This window comes from Lates calcarifer, linkage group LG6 (assembly GCF_001640805.2).
Source record: "Lates calcarifer isolate ASB-BC8 linkage group LG6, TLL_Latcal_v3, whole genome shotgun sequence".
Lineage (NCBI taxonomy): Eukaryota > Metazoa > Chordata > Actinopteri > Centropomidae > Lates > Lates calcarifer.
In genome coordinates this window covers 27,233,512-27,256,486 of record NC_066838.1, presented here as the reverse complement: position 1 = coordinate 27,256,486, position 22,975 = coordinate 27,233,512, and the positions used below count along the sequence as shown (strand labels likewise).

The 22,975-nt window shown below is 42.4% G+C and overlaps 1 protein-coding gene across 1 annotated transcript in view; it reads right to left on the bottom strand.

Annotated features, from left to right (window-relative positions):
- Nucleotides 1–1,128: 1,128 nt before the first annotated feature.
- Nucleotides 1,129–22,975, bottom strand: part of plxna3 (plexin A3) — a 102,356-nt gene continuing 80,509 nt past the window's right edge. The window contains exons 14-38 of the mRNA XM_018670806.2: nt 20,515–20,611; nt 20,154–20,344; nt 19,913–20,061; nt 19,681–19,801; nt 18,468–18,604; nt 18,193–18,363; nt 17,974–18,067; nt 17,253–17,372; nt 17,034–17,153; nt 16,777–16,920; nt 14,955–15,189; nt 13,625–13,767; nt 12,212–12,367; nt 11,811–11,911; nt 11,443–11,509; nt 11,086–11,232; nt 9,805–9,964; nt 9,070–9,173; nt 7,819–7,915; nt 7,656–7,733; nt 7,421–7,533; nt 7,086–7,255; nt 6,778–6,990; nt 5,949–6,099; nt 1,129–5,719 (exon numbers count right to left, since the gene is read on the bottom strand). Of these exons, the coding sequence (XP_018526322.1) occupies nt 5,624–5,719; nt 5,949–6,099; nt 6,778–6,990; nt 7,086–7,255; nt 7,421–7,533; nt 7,656–7,733; nt 7,819–7,915; nt 9,070–9,173; nt 9,805–9,964; nt 11,086–11,232; nt 11,443–11,509; nt 11,811–11,911; nt 12,212–12,367; nt 13,625–13,767; nt 14,955–15,189; nt 16,777–16,920; nt 17,034–17,153; nt 17,253–17,372; nt 17,974–18,067; nt 18,193–18,363; nt 18,468–18,604; nt 19,681–19,801; nt 19,913–20,061; nt 20,154–20,344; nt 20,515–20,611 (3,375 nt within the window). The 3' untranslated portion in view covers nt 1,129–5,623. The remainder of the gene's footprint in view (nt 5,720–5,948; nt 6,100–6,777; nt 6,991–7,085; nt 7,256–7,420; nt 7,534–7,655; nt 7,734–7,818; nt 7,916–9,069; nt 9,174–9,804; nt 9,965–11,085; nt 11,233–11,442; nt 11,510–11,810; nt 11,912–12,211; nt 12,368–13,624; nt 13,768–14,954; nt 15,190–16,776; nt 16,921–17,033; nt 17,154–17,252; nt 17,373–17,973; nt 18,068–18,192; nt 18,364–18,467; nt 18,605–19,680; nt 19,802–19,912; nt 20,062–20,153; nt 20,345–20,514; nt 20,612–22,975) is intronic.

Sequence of the window (22,975 nt, the reverse complement as noted above, 5' to 3'; positions counted from 1 at the left end):
TGTGTGTGTTTGTGGACACTGCAACTAAAACTAAATATCAATCCAATCCCTGTTTGTTTTGTTTGCTATTCCAGGAATTAGATCCGGCCCACCCTCTGGCCTCCTGGCTGTGCGTGTGTTCAGAAGATGGATATGATGTTAAAATGTGTGTGTGTGGAAACAAGACTGAAACAAGCGCACAAACACACAAACACACTCTGCAGCTACCACAGTGTAAAACCATCCAAAAATCGATTTGTTCGAGCCAAATTTAAACTCTATTACTAAGGTTTCCATTTTCTCCTCCTCCTCTTCTTCTCCTTTTCTGTTTTCTGCTCTCCTCTTTCATTCTACTCAAGCTCTCCATTAGCCCCAAACCAGAAGGTGAATATCAGAGGAAACCAAAACATTTCAGTCAAACTCATGAAATTAGTCACAGAGGAAGCTGAAAATACGATAGAGCTGCCACTGATGACTGCAAGACGAATCGCAAAAACACTATGAATTAGTGCTGGGTGTTATTTGAAATTTTGTTGATACTACTCCCTATATTTACAAAAATATCCTTACTGTGAGAAAGAGTTTTTAGAAATAGAACGTTTTCTTCCTATTTTGACAAAGACTCAGATGTTAAATGTTGAGCAACTGTACAAGGAAAAAAAGGATTTAATAAATGTGTCTGAATGCTGAATTTATTTGTCTTCATGTGCCTTTAGTTTGTCCAAGTAAATCATGTTGTGTATTTCTTTCTTTCTGACCTTTATGTCATTAAAACTCTGCCTTCCATCCACTCAGTTTTTATTTATTTTCCTCTCTCTGTTGTTAATTTTATGCTTGCCCAAATGAAAATATCCAGTTTTCTTCTGACAGTTGTCCAGGACTGTGACACAGAGTCAGACAGTTCTGGATCTGGACTAGCTCTTTTTGTTTTTGCTGTTTTCTCCTCCTCCTCCTCCTCCTCCTCTTCTCTCTGCACTGGAAGCATTTCCTCCTCCTCCTCCTCTCAGACCTTTCCTTTCCTTCCTCGGCCAGTTTGATGGATGACGTTGTCTCCGTCTTTTTCTCCCTGATCAGTATTCTCCCTCTCTACTCCCTCTCTCCTGATTTCAGTATTCCAACAGCGTCTCCTTCCATCCCTCCTCCTCCTCCTTTTCATCCTGCTTCCTCTCACTTTAGCAAACAAAAAGGGAATCTGACCTCCTCTTTTCATCCTGATCTTCCTGTGTTCTACTTTAACATTTATTTCTACCTCTTTGCATTTGAGGAACATGAGATTTTCCTCCCCCTCTTCACCTTATGGCACGATAAAACCTTCATCCTCTTACTTCTCCCTCCTCCTTTCTGCAGTAAAATTGTAATTTATCCTCTTCCTCCTCCTCTTCCTCCCTTTTCAGCATGCAGTTGGGTTTCCTCCTCCTTTACATTGTCTATGCATCATCCATTTCCCTTCCTTTACATTCTCCTGTTAGGATTCATTCATTTCTCCTCCTCCTCCTCCTCACCCTTCAGCATGCTGACAGAAACCCATCTCCTCCTCTAAACTCCTCCTCCATCTCATCACACCAACTAAAAGGTGAATTCTAATCAAAATGGCAACGAGAACAATTTTACTCAATTTATGGCTTTTGATGACTTCGAGATCAAAGATTTTTATTAAAATAAAAAAAAAGATGGAGACCAAAGATCCAATCTGAGATTTCAAAAGCGTTAAAGATACCGATTGGTTGATTTAAACTGTGACTGTAAAGAAAAAGAACTTTAATTGAGCTGCAGATACGATCGGTGGTTTAACGGTTGAGTTTCCACTGCAGCAGCAGCAGCAGTATGAGGATAACACACACAGACACACACACAGGTTGGATGAACAGTGGTATTGGTATGGTAGTGGCTTCCCTCCCTGTTCTATAATTAATCATCTAAAAGGCAGTCTTTTATCAGGACCCTTCCTCCTTTTCCTCCATCAACCCCTACCTCCTCTTCTTCCTCACTCGGGTCCTTTTGGCCCCAAAGATTCAAACGACAGTGAAACAACAGCAAGATAGAAAAAAAAAGGTGCTTTATAGCTTTATGGCATTGCACAGAGCCAGCAGAGAGACGCTTCAGCTGTGGTAGAACATTTTCAGTCAACACACTGGCTTTTCTCCAGAGTCTTAAAGACCTGATGATGCTCTTTGTGTGGAAATACGTATAGATTAGTAAACCATGCATACATGTTGGTAAACTATTCAACTTTTTTTTTAAAATAAAAGTAATGACTTTTTAATTTGAAGAAAGTTTGTTGTTGGCACCAGGGTACTGCCTTGAAACTGAAATTTTATGCTCATAAGGTATGGAGACAAAGTGGTTTGTGGTAATGCATCAACAGACGTGTTTTCTTTCAATTATTGCCATTAACCTGAACAAATGGAAATCCTGAACCCTCATCTGCACACAGTGTGTGGTTTACTAATCCATATGTATGTTTTTTTCTAAGAAAAACTAATGAATTGGTTTCACTGTTTTTGTGTGAAAATCAGCCTGCGGATAGTTGATCAAATTCATATATTTGTTACATTATCGCCGTGAGGTCGGTCTCACTTGTGATCAGTTATCAGCTGCCACAAAGCACCTTAATGTTGGAACTCGGTTGTTCAAAAGTCAAACCAGAAGACAAAGCTTCTGGCATTTGTGTTTGCTTTTGGCAGGTAAACAAAAAAAATGGAGGACCAAGTGCCATGAGTGTTATGAATCCCAGCTGTCAGCTGAAACTAGTTCTGTGTATTCTCAGAAGGCCAGAAAGCACTGTCAAACTTCTGAACAACATGTGATCCAGTTGTGCAAAGTGTAAATGTTCTACCACAGAAAAAAGAGGTGTATTGGGGAGTGAGGGGTGCAGCATTGCCATGTCAGAAAGTCCTCAACCTGACATTTAACCATCATTCATACAGAGAATTATGTGCGTTACACACCGGGTTCAGTTTTTGAGTTACAGTTGGTCCAAAGTCCGTCTGTATATTTTCAAATTTTAAGGTTGTAGAATTAAGACTGAGCCGGCAGTGTGAAAACGCCCTAATTCATCTTTAAGATGTACAAGAGCTCATCAAAACAATGACTCCATCCGAAGCAAACATGCAATAATTTAACCCCTCCAAACACCACCCAAACCTCCAGGCCAACCCTCCATCCAGCACACTGCACTTCTGTTCTGCTCAAACAAACACCCAGTTTGGCAAAAAAAAGTACCAAAAAGTCCAGTTTGTTTTTCCTCCTTTCACACACTGAGCTGACATCAGTTCAGCTTTTTCAGGCTCCAAACAGAACAGGTTCATTCTGTCCACTGAAATCCAGTTTGATCCATTTTAGTCCAGTCTGGTGTGACGGTGTGAGGATGGGGTTGGTCTGATCTGTCGCTCCATCTCCTGGCTCTCTCTCGCTCCTCCAGACTCTGATGTAGCGTAAAGATCAGCTTTATACAAGTTCAGCTCCGTAAAATCCAAACTGTCAAATCCACAAAGTTCTTATTACAAGTTAACATTTCAATATTTCTTTTTTTCCTTTCTTTTTGTATTCTTTTTTAACTTTTATACTTTATCATCATTATTATTATTATCTTTCTTTTTTTGTTGTTTACAATTATGGCCACAAGTCTTAAGAGTTCTTGAGTCCGGTCCGTTTAAAACTCCATTCTGGGTTGTTTTTGATCCGGGTTTGGTCCGAGTCCGGTCCAGTTCTGACATGATCCGGTCCGGTCTTTACATGGCACTGGGCTTGTAGCTCTGCACAGTATTTCCCCCTGGGCACGGTTAGCGTGGTGCTGTAAAGCATGGCTGTATGTGGGTGTATGTGCAAGGTCCGGTGATAAAGTGATCAGCACCAACCAGCGTCAGTTTACCGACTGGTGCTGAATTCAGAACTCCGTTTTCCAGGTCATTCTGGTCCTGAAAAATGCAGATCAGTCTACTTTGAAGTTCTTCACCTCCAAAAATCAGTGAGTCAACCTGCTTATTTACAGACCTTGCCTGTGTGCCTGTGCTGGAATGTATTCAAAACGTTATTCTGTATTTGTTTCTTTTCATTTTTACTGAATTGTTCACAATTCTGGTGAAATCCACAGTCTTGATTGGTCGGGCAGTACATTACTAAAGAGTCCTGGCCAATAGGATGGCCAGAGGCCAGCATGACTGACCAATGATGGAGCAAGGACGAGGGGGAGGAGGTATAAAAGTAAACAAGGAGAAGGAAGGGAGGGTGGAGAAGGAGATGACATGAAGAAACGGGTCAAACAAAAGTAGGAGGTGAAATTCTTAGGAGTTGGAAGGAAAGGAAAAGAAGATGGTGGGAGGAAAGGACAGGTTTATGGACACAGGTACTGGTCGGTCGGTAGGCATCGGGCTCAGTGTGCTGTGGTACAGAGTGATTGTCCAGAGAAAAAACATTGAGCGGTTATTTAAAACAGCAACTTAGAAACTTCTAGATCCTGCCGAGGCTTGGCCGAACAGTCCAAGGTCAAGTCAAATTGTCTTGGCTCATGGAGTTTGTATTTCCTTCTCTCCAGGGGTGAATTCCTGTTAATGTCCACCTGGATTCCTTATCTTTTGAGATTAAGCAGTGATTTCAAGGTTGGGTCAAGTCATCAGTTTTTGGGACATTGTTTGCTTCCTTCTCCTTCATTAAAGCTTGAAACAACCTTACGAATCCTTTGCAAACAAGTTCAAGGTTGGGTGAGATATCCCAAATGAGGACTTGACATTCACACTTCCTTCCTTAAAGCTTGACCTGATCTTGTTACAGTGAATCCGGATCGTTCCAGACAAGGCTAAGGATTTCAAGGTGAGGACAAAGAGTCCAAAGTAACGACATCAGTAAGAGGCCTCAAATGTCTGCGGTAAGCCTTAATTTAACCTTTCAATATTCAGCTCAGATTCATCAGGCCTATGATGAGGCCTTTATGGTAAGGTCAAGTCTGTTGTGATTTTGCCATGACTTTCTGATTGGTCGCTTAGTTTCTTGATTTTCCAGACCAGAACAAACATTTCAAGGTGAAGTCTGTAGCTTTGATGAAAACTTGACTTGACCTTTTGCTCTTCAACCTAGCGTCCAGACAGTTCCAAACTAGGCTGGGAGTTATGAAGTCAGGTCAGTCAGTCCTAACGTCACATCCCTTGTTTGGTGAAACTTGACTCAGTCTTCAGCCTAGTGTCCAGGTTTTCCCACAGCCACGCTCCCTTCACTTTGATCCCTGCTTGCACCTGCAGAAAATTTAAATCCAAATCCAAACCGACAGATGCATCTAGGTTTGTTTTTTTGCCCCAAAATGACTCCATTCCACATTGAAGTCATATTGTAATGTATCCAAATCGGTTTGGAAACTGATTTTCTGCCCCCAAAACCCACCGAACGGAGGTAGTTGGGGTCCCAGCCAGCCAGTTAGTTAGTCTTCAAATCAATCAATCAATCAATTGACAAATAAATTACTGATGGATTGATTGCTAAAGGGCTAGAGCTGTGGCGGTCAGTTCGGTCCAATACGGAGCAGTTCAGCTGACTGTTTAAACAGTTCAGAAAAACGAAATGCCCTCACTTCCCCCTTCCCAATTCTACTTCCCCATCCCCCCCCAATCCATCAGTCCATCGGTCCATCAGTCCATTCTTCCTTCCCCTCCTCTCAGCTGCTCCCAGACATCAGGTTGATGGCTTGCTCCAGTTTGTGCCTCAGTTTGTGTTTGCGACAGTAACCGTCCCGGTCCAACGCTGTCAGGATCTGTAGAGACAGAGGAAAGAAATGATCGAATGAAATTATATCAGTATCTGCAAAACAAAAAAAGGTATTACGCAATTTGAATCAAGCCTCCAATATTACTGACGAACGGTGTAAAGACTTGGTGTGTGCTCCGTACTCAGAAACGAAACAAAACAACTATCAAAAATGTACAGATGTCGAACCCAAAAGCTATTCATTCTGTAAAAGATGAAACCTGCCCCCCCCTCACCTCTTCCTTGTACTTGTTGATGTAGAAGTAGAGCTCACTGAGCGCACTCAGTGTGTTGAACTCGTTGCCATGGAGACGGGACTGCTCGACCAGGTAGGCATCCATGTCCTGATCACTGATGCTGGGCATCTTTGCAATATCCCTGTAGTACCTGCAGGACACAAACACACAGAGTTGTGAATAACCTCACACTTGAATAACTGTATCAACAAGTTAATGTGTTGTTTTATGGTTAATTTATCCAGATAATTACCTAAGTCTCCGAAACTAATTGTGTAATTTTTTAACAGGCAATGGCCTTATGAGTCGTCAACACCAATTAATATGATTCATGTCACATTATATTATAGTTTATGAACATTTGAATAAGCTAACTGTCTCACCACTGCTGTTTTTGTTGGAATTATTTGGGTCATTTAGTTTGTTGTGGTTGTTTACATCATGTTCTGTGTGAGTGGCTACTGAGTAACTTAACGGTTAGTTATTGTCGTATCAACTTGGTATACTAACTAGTTAGCAGGTTAGCAACCTCTTCATTTAGCCCCTGGGTTTCTGAATCAGATTTACTTTTATACTAATTAGCAGGCTAGCTAAGAAGTTAGCTAGTTCTCCACAAAGCTTGTGTTGCTGTGTTTTGTATTTTAGCTAGTGAGCATGTTAGCTAGGTCTCCCAGCTCTTTTTGCTATATATATATATATATTAGCTGATTGTCATGTTAGCTAGCTTTACACTCTGCTTTTTGTTTTATAAATATTAGCTGATTAGCATGTGAGCAACCGCTCCACCCTGCTCTTTTTGTATATATTAGATGGTTAGCATTTTAGCTACCTCTCCACCCAGCTCTTGTAGTTGGGGATGTCTTTAGCATAGAGAAGTTTGTTGGACGGCGAGTCTTTGCCAAGTCTGTGTTCAGATGTTGAGCAGGAGTCCATGAAGGTCTGCGCGACGACGGACAGGCAGGCATCAGTGATGCTGCTCTTATGGATGTCGAACACAAACTGAGGATTTTTGATGACATTGACCCAGAACCTGAGAGGAAGGCTGCACAGATACAGAAAACATCAGATTAGATTAAATCAGATCCTCTTTCTGAAGCAGTCTTGTTCGTGAGGTTTTTATTGTCGATTTTCTCTCACCAGTTGCTCTTCCAGGTGTGTCGGACGTCCGGGTCGCTGATCTGTCGTTTGTCGGCCTGCTCATCCAAGAAGTCAAACATGTACTTGATAGCCAATGGGAGTGCAGAGCCGCGGTGGGCGGTGCTAAACACTGTTTCAAACAGATCGTCCACAAACTTCTGCAGCGTCCCCTGTGGGTGGGAGGACCAAAGTGTGGATTAAATATTTAAATAGCCGTAATGTAAATAAATAAATACAGTAATTACAAAATAATTGACAAATTTGTGCTTGTAGGTCACATTGTTCTAACTTTTGGGGTCAAAAACATCATAATCATTAATCCTGGTTTGTGTTACCTTGGTAGCCAGCAGCCTGGTCAGGTAGATTTCAGAAACCATCTTGCTGCCTCTGTCTCCTTCTCTCTGGTCACTGTGCTCGTGATTCTTCACCAGGTGCCACAGTTTAGTTCCTGAACGCAAACAAAAAACACATTAATAAACCGTACAGTACACACAGAGTACGAGTACCAGTGGTGGAGGAAGTATTCTGATCTATTTTTGGAGGTACAGCAGATATACACTCCTGCAGCACCTGTCTCCTGGTCCGGGGTGATCATTGGAGCTCTGGATCTTAAACTGTCAGGACTGCTGGATGTTCGCAGTAACGACTCTGCAGACACAAAGACACACAGGGAGATAAGTTACCTGCTCTGGTTGGAGATAAGGCAGGGAGTTAATGTGTGTGCTCTCTGTACCGTATCTGCTCAGCGATCTGGTGAAGGTGAAGGAGTTGGCGATGTTGTAGGCAGAAACCTGCTTCTGGACGAGTGCCACCAGAGAGCCGTCTGTTACCTAGCAACACAACAACACACATCAATCAATCGGCCAATCGCTCCATCAATCAGCTGACTAATTATCCATTCACTCAGCAAACTCAGTCGATTCTTATCCCGTCCACAATCTGGATGCTCTCCACATGTGTCACTGCAGGAAGTGATAAAGAACCAGAACTCAAACTGAGACTGAGGCTGCACAGTCCTGCACAGTCTATTCGCAAAACTTTCATTTTAGATTTTAGGTCTTTAATCTTTAACCTGCATTAAAACACAGAGACTGGATTTTAAAGAAAATGAGGTCATGGCTCCAAACCTGCCCAATGCAACTTCAACCTACTGATGATTTGACCAGCAACTAAAAGAAGAATTAATGATTTTCAGATGATTTAAATCAGTTTAACTGTACGGTATATTTAGTTTTTTGAGCTTCATCTTTGCCTAAAAAGCTGAACTGAAAGATACGTAGTTTGAAAATGACCTGTGAAATTTTCATGTAAGTGTAGAACACTGTAGACATACAACATTTGAAGAAGGCCTTAACTTGTTGTGTTGCTGCAGCTAACCTGTTAACTAGTTAGCAACTAACCTGGTCACTAGTTAGCCTCTAGTTACCTCTTCATTTAGCTCCTGGAGTTCTGAATCTAACTTACTTTTATGCTAGTTAGCAGGCTAGCTAAAATGCTTATTACCTTTCCATGCAGCTTGTGTTGCCGTGTTTTGTATTTTAGCTAGTTAGCATGTTAGCCAAGTCTCCACCCAGCTCTTTTTGTTTTTATGTTTGTATTGGCTGATTAGCATGTTAGCTACCTCCCCATTGCTGGACTAAATACCATCAAAATTTTCAAGATTACTCAGTTGATATGTGCAGAATTTATACCAAATGTTTATGAAACAATAATAAACAAATGCACAACCTATCTCTTCAGCTCTTTTAAACATTTTATGTAAATAATATTTGGATGGAATTTAGGTTAAAAATAATCTTAGGAAAAAATAAAACATTACGTTTCTAACACTGTAAGTGAAGAACATTTATTTGAGACATTTATTCTTCAAATATTAAAAATCCTGTTCCTAAAACCACAAATTATGTTTTCTAAACTTCCGTCCAACCTTTCAGATATTTGATATTTTCTCAGCCCAAAGTGAAACTTTCTCTCTGAGTTGTACCTGGTAATGTGCCAGTGTGTTCAGTCTCTTCCAATCACTCTCGATCTTTGTTGTCACGTCTTCGTCCTGCAGGATGATCCTGGTCAGTCGGCCCTGACGCCACTCTGACAACACAGACACAGAGTGAACACTCACTGATCAGACAGTGAAGGGATCTTTACAACCTGACAGAGAAACGCCGGGTGTGTGACAGTGGTTTTTATATTTCTGACATGAGACAGATGGTGAGGACAGTTTGTCTCTGCTGCCGGGAACAAAGACGCCGGAGGTCGGAGTCAGTGTGGACTGAACAGACACATGAACAGTGGATATTAATAATCATGAAAGCACAAGTCTGCTCATACTCTGTGGTCTATACAGAGTGGGGTTTGTGCAGTATTCACCAAGTTTAAGGCAGTTTCATGATCATAGTGATATGAACATTATCGGTAGAAACCAATGGGAATGATGTCAGGAAGAAGAATTATTTACATTCATATTTGAATGTATATGTTTACTGGAGAGATTTGATCCCAGTGTTTGAATCCTTCCTGTTCATGATTCCTCCACAGTCTGTACAACAGCTGACATGAAAATCTTTTAAAATTAGAGGTAGATTTAGATTTAGTCAGAGACAGTTTGAACAGGTTTTAGCCACTTTCTGTTGAGACTGACAGACAGTTGGTTTGGGATTTGTTGACAGTAACACCCACACAGACTAACACCAGAGTTATATTAAGGTCTTGTGTCTGTTACCGAGGTCCATGTCGTCGGCCTGAGGTCTCTGTGAGAACGGGATTCCTTTGTAAACGGCGTCCAGCAGTTTGTCTTTGACCTGAGTCACCGTGTCACAGTTCAACACCTTCACCGGCACTTCGGTCCCCGCTTCGCCCTCCGGAGGGATACACATCAGAGTCTGAGGGGGGAGGGAGGGGGAGGAAGAGAGGGGGAGGACAGAGTCATCTCTCTGCAGAAAACTTTATTATGTGGGTGTGTTTGTGTGTGTGTTGTCGCCACAGTGAGGAAAACATCGTTATCGACCGGCTGTTAAATTGGATATTTTTAACCACTGCACACACACACACACACACAGAAAGGAAAGTAGAAACAGATTACACCGTCTTCACACGAAAAGAAAGACATTTCTTTAAAGCAGCGGCTGGTTTGTCTCAGTTAGGCTGTTTATCAATAACCAATAATAATTATAATGATAATCAGCAGCTGCCACAGCAAACTGAACGTTCATCCTTCAGACTCAAAACAACACGGAGTCAGAGACGTCATCTCCTCCTCTTCAGCACAGCAACAGGGTTTTTTCTGCAGGGAGGAGTAAACTGCAGAATACATTTAGATCTGTGTCCCACAAGAAAACTAAAGTGACATGACTTTCACAGTTGCCAGATTACTGAAGTATTCACAGTATACAACTCGTTGTCTTGTAGTCGTGGTTCTTGAGGTTGTGACTGATCAGTGACAGAGGATCAGGATTTATAAGATCTTTCACCAGGATGAATCTGATCTCTGAACTATGTTTTGTCCGAAAACACACCTGAGAACATGAAAAGGAAATGATGCGACTCAGTTCATCTCCAAGTGAATGACTGAACCAAATTTGAGGAAACTCCCTAAAGGTGTTACTGAGAACGAGGACCTGAAAACACAGCGACCCGTCACGACTGTCGCTGGTTCAGAGGAATAGGAAGAAAAGAAATAATGGTAGCCGAGCTCGTTGATGTTTTATGGCTCATCCCATGTTCTGTGCTCTCACTGGCTGACTTCAGATATTTAACCTGATATCTTTTGGGCGTCTCTCCTAGATTAGAACAGTTACAAATACCGACTGAGCTCTGATTTTCTCTGTGATCTCCACAAACTGTCTGCGAGACAAAAATCAGAGCTAAACTCGTGTAGTCTGAACTGATGGCAGAGGTGGTGGCGGCTGGAAAACAAGATGTCAGTTGTGATAAAGCAGAACTCTAACTGTGAGAGTCGTCTCTGACTCAGTGTAACGTCGGTGTCACTGTGTTGGTGTGTTACCAGCTGTTTGTAGTCGATCTGCTGCCTGATGAGTTTGTCTTCGCTCAGAGAGTAGCGAGCTTCTCCGGTGATGGCGTCGATCGGTCCTTTCTCCATCTGCTGCTTTATGGCGCAGTAAAGCATGAAGAGCGGCTCGCCGGCACATTCCTGACGGACAGAGACCGACACCGAGTCACATCTGATCCCTTCATTAGCTCACTGTAATCCTGGACAGGATTTAACCAATCCCCTGCAGTCCTCATGAATAAATTAACCCCGGCTCTGATCTGATTGGTCACAGTTAGACTGGGGGGGGGGGGCTTAACGAGGTCAATTAGGGAGAGGAGGTAATGAAGGAGGGAAGGAAGGAGCGCTCACCTTGAGGAATCGATGCAGCAGGAAGGTGAACCAGTTCGTCAGCATCTTCTCAGCAACAGACTCCGTCCTGAACACACAGAGGTCAAAGGTCAGCTCAGCTGGAGGTTCTGTCTGAACTCTGACCCATAGTCCGACATATTTTATTTATTTTTAAATAACTTCAGAAGTGCAGTAAAAAGTAAAATACTTATCTTTGAAATGTGGTGGAGTAAAAGCATAAAGTAACATAAAGTAGAAATTCTTAAGACCAAGTTCAGAACTGGACTAAATGTACTTTCAACGATGTAAACACATCCTAATCAATCAGTTTGTCTCTTATAACGAGCTCTCAGTTTAATTATCGAACATTAAAGATGGTGCCCTCTGACCTCCTCAGCAGCAGTTTGGGATGGTTCCTGTTCTCCAGGTTTTTCTCGATCAGGTCGGCGAGCAGCTGTTTTAACACCACGGTGGCATATTCCATTCGACCCTGAGGAGACACACGGTCAGTCACTCTTCATCTGATGGTCCACACTTATTAACAGATCTTAAACTTAAACTGATTAACAGCTAGAAAATATAAATCAAAAATCTATTAGAAAGTTATTAACAGATATTAATGACTACTGTGCTTCTATTAACCAGTCATTGAGTAATATTAAGACCAGCTTTTATAAACTATTAACCACCTGTTAGCTACTGTTAACAGCCACAGGTGACCTAGTTACAACTATGAGTAATGATCAATAATCACAGATTGATTGATGTAGCAACCATTATAAACAGGCACCTGCAGGGCAGCCATGAGCAGCGAGGCGACGTTCCCTCGGTCTCTCATGGAGAACGACCTCTGAGCCTCCAGAGTGTGGATGAAGGTCAGCAGGAACATCTTGTTGTTGAGGAGCTGACTGAAGAGACGCAAAGCTTTCTCCACGTTCGCTGGAGACTGAAACACAAACACAGTTCACTGATAAAATCTGAGACAACCCGACTGACTGAACAAACATCAGGACCTTTCTTCTCTCTGGACGACTGTTAAAACTTTTCTTTCTACTGAGAAGTTAAGTTTGTACTTCACTACAACCTACAGGACAGATTATTAAGATTTAACTTTGTCTTCTTGAAAATTATTATTCACAGATGAAATAATCAGACAGAAATCTCTGTTTTCAGTCAAACCTGTAAAATCATTGTCGTTCTTGGAGCCATAACTCAGTCAAATCTCAACACACAGATGTGATACACATATTTTTAGCTTCAGTGTCATTTACACTTTCAGAGGATGTAATATATCTGGTGTCCTTCATGAATAAACCTCCATAAATCCACTTTGAAATCAGATAAAAAGACACTCTTCATAAATTGCAGAACTTGCCTGAGAATCATCATGTTTTTAAGTTTTCTTCAGTATCAAAGTGATTCAGTGAGAGTTGTCTGTACAGACATCTGCAAACAGGAGCTACTAACAGATAATTATGCATATTTCTAATGGAGCCATTTTGCCAAAATGTGAAGCACAGTGTAACCCCCAAAGCATGAAGTTCCAAAAGTTAGAGCATGATTAATCAAACAAAGAAATGTAATTAGAATGAAAAATCTATTAATATTAACATATTTCATGATAAATATTATATTTGTACGTGTCCCAGTATATATACCATCTCTGTATACTGTCATGTCTTAAAACACCAGTGTTTGTTGAAACTTTAATAAATCTAAACCAGGACAAGGATTTAAAAAAAAAAACACAAAAAAACACCAGAAATACTTTGGAAATAATAATTAAAGGGAAAAAGATTCACAGTGGATTAAAAAGACAGAAAACCTCTGGAGCTCAGCATCAGTCCACCGAGAACAGAGCTTCAGACAAAGAAACTTTTTCTGCCATTTCTCATCAAATTCGTGGAAATCCTTCCACCCAGGGACTGATCTACTTCCACACCTAGTTATTAGGATCTGAGAAAATCTAATTCGTGGCTGCGGATGCTGAGAACAGAGGCTCAGTGGCTCAGAGCTCCCCGCTGTGTTCACTTAATTAACGCTGCACGGAGAGCCCAGACGCCGCAGACACTGATTCACAACACTGAAAGTTACAGATTTTTAAAGATGCTCCGACTGTTTCCGAAGAGTTTCTGTAATGGTATTTGTTCAGCAGGTGAATGAAATGAAGAGGTGTTTGTGTTGTGTTGTTGTGTGGACGTACATCGAGCTCTTTGAGCACCGGGTGTTCCTCTATTCCCGGGAACATGACCCTCATGGTGTAGGTTCGATACTCCAGGAAGGGAATCTTCACTCCGTACATGTCGTTGGTCAGTTCCTGGATGTCAGTCTGCAGCTCTGCAAAGGCTGGAGGAAGGAATCACAGAGACAGTTAGGAGGACTTTGTTAAGTTGGCAGTGGAAAGTAATTAAGTACATTTACTAAAAAACTGAATGACTCCATAAATGTATAGCTACAGCCTCATAAAGGACATATCAACATCGATGTCTCAGGTCTTTACGATATCAAACCTACAGAAAACATCATGGCTGCAGAAAAGAAAGGAAAAGAGAAAAATAAACAAACAAACAAACTCCAGTGTTCTGCAGGAAAACCTCAGGTCCTTCATTCATCCAGATGTAGGATTGGACGATAGAACGATCTTGATCTTGCAATCAAATTTATGCTGATTAAGACAGTAAGCTCAGGATATTTTTATTCAGTTACCTAACCTATCACACGGCAGCATCAGTAGGCAGTTTTTGGCTACACGTCAAAATACACCCATTTCCTGACCTAGAGGAGATAAAGAAATCTGTGGACGAGTCAGAAACACCAGAACCAGAGAGAAGTTCGAAAGTGAAGAACTGACATTATCCTCCAAACAACAAAGGTCACAGCATGTCGATTATATGCAAGTGGTTTGGTTTCATTAAAAACAACGAAGCCCAGATTAAGATGGTCTGAAAAACATGTCACTGGTCAAAACCAACAAAGATGGAAACACAACAAATCATCAGCTGAAAAGGTTCCATCCCAGCGACCACACAGAGAGGATGAAGATGCTGTTTGACCATCCACACCGAGTCCTAACAGAGCTAATAGCTAACAGCTAACAGGGCTGAACCAAAACTAAAATTTTTGTCTTTTGTGGTTTTGGTTTTGTTGTACCGGTAACAGATTGCTTATTTGAAAACATGCCAACTGATGATTAATTGAATTGCAAAACTTGTGTGTCACTTTAGTCATTTCAACAAAAAAGTAATCAAAGTACTCTAATGTGTTGATTCTTAGTGCACTGGTTAGATTAAGACATAAAAACTACCTGGTTAGGTTTTGTGAAAAATCGTGTTTTGTCTAAAATTGCTTCTGAAAGAAACAACAATAACTATTGAGTTCAAACAGGAACAAAACTAAAGTCTCCTGTGTTTGGTCGACCAATCTGTCACTTAAACAAACTACATCATCTAAACTGAACCAAAATCTTTTCAGATGCAACTCAGCAGATGCTAGCTAAAGCTCAGGTATCGTGTACCATGTGACCACCAACGTACCCTCCTTGCACTCCAGCGCCACCCGGCTCTCCAGGTTGTCCATCTGCAGCTGGAGACGTTTCAGAGTCCGGTCTGCGTCACGAGTCTTCCTCTTGTAGGCGATGAGCACAGCAATGATCGCGATGAGCAGGACGCCGCCGCCTGCTCCGATACCGATGATGGCGGGGAGTGTGAGGGCGCTGTCGGAGTAGATGTGGAGCGTCCCCGGGGAGTACTCCAGACCACCGACCAGGATCTAGAGAGACAGACAGACTTTTGTCTAAAGTTTTCAGAGAAATGAGCTGAGCTAACGTTAGCAGCAGCAGCTCAGCTCCAAACCAAACTCCATCAGAAAAACACAGATTGTTAACATGAAGCTGGTTTATTCAGAGTTTTTCTGGTTTTAATCAGTTGGTCTGTTTGTTCTGAAGAAGATTAGACCTGTGAAAATTATTCTGCTCCTGAACCATCAACACTGAAGGAGACAACAACTCCCATGATCCCTTGCTACTTCACAACATCATTAAATTACATCTTTTGTTTTAGTTTTGATTGAGAGACTCCTAGCAGCAGATTAGGAGAAGCGAGGGCAGGAGGAAGCATAAATTAGCATTTTAAAGGATCCATGAGCCAAAAACTCTGGAAACTCTGGTTTAAAACATTTAAAACATTAATACTTAAATTAGACGTTAGGAACAGAAAAAACAAACCCAGAACAAAACACAGTATTTTTGTCTGTATATTATCTGAGTCATTTCCCTAAAAATTTGTTTTGTTTTGAAAATATTTAGGGAAAAACTTAAACACACACACTTCCTTTATATATTCTGTGTGTGTGTGTGTGTGTGTGTGTGTGTATTAATTGTGTGTTATATGTTGTATTAAAGTGTTTCCTCAGGTCGTAACATTGATTATAAAACAGATGAATAAATGATGAATAAAAGAGGAGATGAAGAACTCACGCTGTGTTATCGATTAATGATCAGTAGTTTTAATAATGTATCAATAGTTTAGTCTGATCATTGATGAGGACCTCACTTTGAACATCTGTGTGTGTGTGTGTGTGTGTGTGTGTGTCAGACCAATTACCCATGACTCCCTGCGGCTGCATTTAATGACTTTCACCTTTATAAAGACCCCGCCCCCCCCTTTCCTCTCCTCATTCTTCTTCCTCCCTTTCCTCTCGTCCTTTCCGCCCCTCATTCTGTTTTGTCCTTCATCTCCCTCCTCTTCTTCTTTTCCTCTCATTCTTCCTTTCCTCTCCTCCTCTTCCTCCTGCTTTCCATCTTTCCTTCTTTCATCCCCTCATTTTTTACTCTTCCCTTTTCACCTCCTCTCACTCTTACTTTCCATCTTTGGATCTTTTCATTTTCTCTTCTACTGATGTTTTTTTCTTTCTTTTACTCTCTTCCTCTCCTCCTTCATTCCTCCTTTCCTTCATCTCCTTGCTTCCACCTCCTCCCTCTTTTTCCTCTCCTCATTCTTCTTCCTCAGCTCTCTTTCCCTTGTTCTCGTCCTTTCTTTTTCCTCCTCTCCTCCTCTCCATTTTTCTTCTTCGTCTTTTTTCTCTTTTCATTTTCTCTTCTACCTACTCTCCCTCCTCCGTTTATTTCTTCTGTCCTCCTCTCTTGTTCTCTTCCCTCCTTCTTCCTCTCCTTTTCCTCCCATCCCTCCTCTTCTCCTCTTTCTCGTCCTCCTCTCCATCTTCTCTCTCTTTCCATCCTCTTCTCTTCGCCTTCTTTCTCATCCTCCTCACTTCCTGGTTCTTTGTGTTTCAGGTTATTTTGAACCAATCACGTTCAGGCATCACTGAAGGGGTGGGGCTAAGCTCCCTGTCACTCACCATGACTCGCTGCTCTCCTGTGAGATCCGGCGAATCACAGAGCAGCTGGTTCTCTGACACGGTCAACAGGCAGGGAGACTCTCCAATCAGGACGGTGTAGTTCAGACGGTTGTTACCGGGGGCGGGAGGGATCAGGTTTTTACCCTAGAACACACAAACACACCTGGATTAGGTCCACAGGATCAGGTCTACAGGATCAGGTCTACAGACTGAGCCTCTAACTCTTCCTCTACTGGTCTTGTTGTTGTCTCTCTCACCTTGAGGATGATGGGTGACCCCGGTTTGACCTCCAGGATCCCAGAGTTCCCCAGGGGGTCAAAGGTCGGGTTGGGATAGTACATGAAGGGGGTGGAGTTCAGGACCAGTAGAGAGGAGACCTGGACCAGAACCAGAGCCAGAACATTAAGATAAACCTGTCTGGTTCAGTTCAAATAAACTTTATTAGTTTAACCTGCTGTGAAAAGACGAATCATCACCTGGTCGCAGATGAAGCCGAACTCGTCGGGCCGCAGCGCCCCCTCTGGTGGGTTGGGTTTACTGTAAACCAGACCAGGAGCCAAACACGTCATCATGCTGTCGTTGACGACGCTGCAGAACTGGAGAGAAGAGGAGGAGGTGTTAGGGAACAGGAAACTGATTAAAACAGCTCAGAGTGTGACGATAAAACCAACAGAGTCCCACAGTGATGATGTGTTTCTGTAGTCCTGCCTGAAGTTAGCATCAGCCTGGTTCCAGAAAATAAACAGTGAGCAGCTAAAGTTTCTGATCCTTCAGGTTTAGTTGATCAGATCATCTTCACAGATGAACACCACTGTTCTGATGTTTGAAGTAAGAAGCTAATGTTAGGCTATAAACCAACTACACCACGGTCACATGACGTCAACGTCTCCACCACTAAGCTTCCAACTGGTCATTTCATTTAGCTCTGAGCTCTTCTACAAAAGCCTTTCTTCTTAGAAAGTTAGTGAGAGTTTGAAAGAGCGTGAGTAGAAACACAACGAGGCTGTAAAGGTGGACTGGTGAGTAGATGGGTTTTCACCACCTTAAATTCTTGAATCTCTGCCTAAACATTCTTGAAACTCCCTTAAATATCCTTAAGTCTTTGAATCACCAGAAACATCCATTAAACAGGAACAAAGACCTGACAGTTTCAGATCAGAGTTCTGGGTCAGGATCACAGTGTTGATGTTTTCTTACATTATTAGTTTCCACTCCTCCGTACTTGGCTCGGACTTTCGGCTCCTGGATCGTCAGCAGGTTGGTTCCTGTCACTGTTATCACTGTACTGCCACTGCACACACACACACACACACACACACACACACACACACACACACACACACACACACACAGAGGTTACAGATCAATACTCTGATTGATTACTCCTCAGGAGGATCTGGGTGTGTGGGTATTTACTTTAGGATGGTCCAGTTGGGCTCGATGCTGCTGACGGTCGGGTCCTCGGTGAAGATGTATTTGGTCTCGGAGCTCGTCACCTCGGCCCTGTCAATCATCAGACGGATGGGGGCGGGGCCGGGGCCCGACAGGGAGGCGGGGGTGATGCAGATTATCTCCCGATTGGTCCGTCTAAGAGCGGGGAGGGAGGAGGATATATTAGATATCTTCACTCTTTAATGATGTACTAATTAAACATAGAGCTGATTGATCAGAGTCGTCGGATCTGAACTGACTTGACGAACAGACACTCCTCCTTGTCGATGTAAACGGTGACGGTGCTGCCGGCGTCCAGGTGTCGACCGGTCACTGTCAGTCTGGTTCCCCCAGAGACCGGACCCTTCTCCGGACGGACCCGACTGAAACTGGGGCTCTGGAGGAGGAAGAAAAAAAGAACATCTTCATCACTCGTTTCAGTGTTTGTTGGACTTTTGATTAACCCCTTCCTCTGTAGCTGCAGATACAGAACAACCAGAACTGTTTGAAGACGCAGATTCATTTGATGTGAACAGTTGCAGTCAAACTTTATAAAGAATAAGTTACAGTGGTTAAGTACAGTAGTTTTTCAAACTATGATGTGGATCCGAAATTCTGCATTTTAAGATTATCTGCATCGTTATTTAATAAAAAATCTGATAACTGCACCAGTCCGCAGTCACCACGATGTGTGAGCGTAGCTATGATTCGCAGCAGACATCGCCAAAGTTGCAATAAACGCCACAATCTTATGATCTATTTCTAACATGCTCAGTTTCCTAGTTACACTGAAAATAACCAAAATTCTTTGCTCAGTGAAGTCTCTCTTTATTTCTGCACCACAATCTGCTGCTGCTGAACTGGGACTACTAACACTCTTCATTTTTACTTTATTTCCTTTATAAAACTTTGAGAAGTTACTTTTAGTTTGTTTATTTAAATTTGCAGTTAACTGCACTTTTTGTTTTAAGATGAAAAGTTCTCTTTTAATTCAACATATGCTTAAATCCATTTCAATAAATTTTGACACCAATATTTTCATTTTTACTGCAAGTGTTTGGTTCATAATATCAGTTATCAGTCTCCTTCATTACACATAATCGGTGTCAGCCCTGAAAAATCCATATCGCTCAAACCCAACTCATAACCACTAACTAAATAACAGACAGCTAAGCAGTGATACAGTTTGTTATGCTCCATGTAAAGATCAGGTGGGACTCTTCTAAATGACCTGATCCTCAGGCTGAAGCGAGAATGGAGTTTAAGTTCACACAGGAAGTTCTTCAGTCATTGTTCTGACGTTGACGATGGAATAAAAATAAAGTTGTGAGCTATGCTGCAGATTCTTGCAGATTTGACCTGATGACTGTTGGTTGTTTACAACTAATAAAATGTACCTGTCACAAGATAAAATAAAAATATAATAAAACAGCTGCTCACAAAGACAAGTGTGACCAATCAGGAAACACTCACCACAAAGGAGTAAGTCTGGGTGGACAGGGTTCGATACTCGGCACTGCAGACGCCGATACAGAGCTCAACAGGACCGCCAGGAGAGTGAGGGAGGAGGGCTTCGGCCATGTCGCACACGATCCTGCAGACACAGGATAGAAAGAGTCAGAACACGCCTCTGACACGTCTGTGACACGTCTGTGACACGTCTGTGACACGTCTGTGACATGTAAATACCCCGACACACACTGACCTCTCTGCGCTGATGTACTGCGACGGGACCGGGTTACAGCGGACCCCCGCCACCTGGACATGAGCGATCTCCTTCACCTGCAGACCCAGGTTCTCTCCCTCAATGGTCACCCGAGTCCCCCCCTCCCGAGGCCCCGTCAGAGGGTCGATCTGTGGAGGAGGAGCAGGCGATCGATCACTTATCAATCTTTGGCTTACAGAGAGCGATTCCAGTCCAGTGGGTCGCAGGTTCGACTCCTTACCTTGGTGATGCGCGGGTGGCTGCAGCGCAGGTTGTGTCGGCCGTGGTGCATCCAGTTCTGCTCAGGTGAGGGGCAGTGCTGATGCAGGAGACACTTCCTGGTTTCTGTGCACCACCCACACTCGAAGGCCGGAGGAGCTTTGAGACACTGACCACAGCTGGAGCGCTGAGCCTCGCACTTATACAGCAACGCTGACAAACACAGGCAAGATATCAATCGACGTTATTGATTTATTGATTGCATGTTTCTTCTGGAAGCTGTTTGAGATTTGTAGCTGATTAAATATAAACAAAAATATCACTGAAAACGATACTGAAGGAGGCTGAATCCTCCTCTTCGGCTGAGGATGAGGTGTTTTCACCTTTCATAGATGCAGGTTTGTCGATGAAGAAATCTCCATCCCAGACGATGGAGAAATCCACCGGGAGATCACCGGCTTCGTCTCCCTCGTACCAGTACTACACAGACACAAAGAGAGAGAGATTTAAATAGTTTGACACATTTTAATTGGGAAACAGAAAATTCAATTCAGTGTTAATTATGTTCAAACAGTGGGAAGAAGCTTTAATTAAAGAAGGAGAAGAAACGGAGGAGACATGAAATAAACTGGGAGCTGTAACTGTATCAGAGAGGAGGGGGTGGAGGGAGGTGTGGTTGTTGGGGGGGGCAAAAATAAATGAATATAAAAATCTACAGTGAATATGTTTCAGCAACACAAGGTACAAGTCTGTCAGAACAAATCAGATCAACATGTTCCACCCTGAAGCTAATGCTGCTAACAGGCTGCTAATATTTGTACAGCTAATGCTGCTAAGGCTAATATTTGTTTTTATATATATCTGTGCAATTGATCTGCACATTTATTTTATTTTTCAGAGCTCAAATATTATGCAGCGAAAAACTGAATAAAAATGTGAAAGTGCGAAATAATTGCTCACAAATATCCAGGAGCTGCAGCTACATGTTTTAGCTACAGCTGTGGTGACGCAAAAGTACTCTGAGTTACTTTTCTCAGTAGGTAACTAATGTAAGTTACCTTTTAAAAGAAATGGTACCCAGTGTTGGTCATTCATCAGTACAGTGAGTGTTTCACAGTTTTAACTGTGACTTTTGAAGACGTCACCATCGACTCTGCTCAGCTTTCAAAATGTTTTGATGTTTCATCATCTAAACAATAAATCAAACATACAACTGACAGATTAATCAGCAATTAAATTCAGTTACAACAGCTGATATTTGTAGAGTTTTTGTAGCAACCGCCTTTTTTAAGACACGTAAAAGCTTCAAACATCAGGAGTGGGGGATTTACTGACCCATTTTATGTCGGAGAATAAAACCTGAAAATGTCTTGAGCTTGTGTTAAAACCACAGACCTTATTTCAGACATTTAACCAGAAACACACTGACAACAGGAAGAGCTAACATGCTAACATGCTAACATGCTGACTGACTTCCTGGTTTTATTGTAATGTATTTGTACTTCAGCTAACAGCAGTACAAGGCGTACACGGAGGAAAAACTCAGCACAGATACGAGTCTGAGGATAAAGAGATGGAAAATGTGAACAGACACACACTGAGCAGAGCAGTGTTGTCATGGCGGCTGCAGGTTGCCACAGTAACCAACAAAAAGCAGTCAGAGAAACAACATAATGGATTTCGAGCTGACAGGAACCTGATCTACCTGCAGGTCTCTGTGAGTCTGCTCTTAGATAAACAGTGGGGTGTTAATGGAACAAAAAATATAACTGTGTGTGTGTCTGTGTGAGCGTGCACGTCTGAGCGTGCACATGTAGGTGTGTGTAGTCTTTGTGAAAATGAACAACACAACTCATCATCTCCAGCTCTGGTGAGAAGGCAGAGAGAGGCTGTGTCCTGAATACGTCAGCTCAACTCAAATGGCACCAGATAATCTGACACTACACACACACACACACATGCACGCACGCACACACACACACACACACACACACACACACAGACACTAATAGATTAATTAAGAGGTGGCAGCTGTATAACCTTACTTCAGCAAAAAATATCCACTGTAAAAAAATACTGTACCTCTGCTGCACACACACACACACACACACACACACACACACACACACACACACACACACACACACACACACACACAAAATTAACAAATTTCGTTAAGTCACACCAGTTTCAGTTCAATATTCCCTCCTCAGCAAAAACTACTTCAAAATCTGACCAGAGTTTTACTGCATTTTACCACACACACACACACACACACACACACACACACACACACACACACACACACACACTGCAATTAATAAAGTGTTGATATTATAATGATCTTTTCTGCAGAGCCGCAAGAACGACCACATTATTCATAACTGTCTGTGTGTGTGTGTGTGTGTGTGTGTGTGTGTGTGTGTGTGTGTGTGTGTGTGTGTTAGAGTGATGACCACACAGCTGAAATATGTGGACGACCAAGATGAGAGAGAGTGAGAGAGAGATGTGTGTGTGTTTCTAATGCCCTGATTTTCCATTAAAAGCAGCAGAGCAGCCAGCTGAGCCCGGGCATCACCACACACACACACACACACACACACACACACACACACACACACACACACACACACACACACACACACACACAGGATCAGAGCTGGTGTTAGTGAACGCAGCACCGACCCTGACGTCTGAATCTCTGACTGATCACAAACACACCTGACTGTTGTTGTTGTTCCTCTGCTCCTGAACACACACTCACTACACAACCACACACACACACACTGAAGCCTTAAACTCCTCCCTGTGTGTCTGTGCAGAGTGAACGAGTGAGCGCGCTCA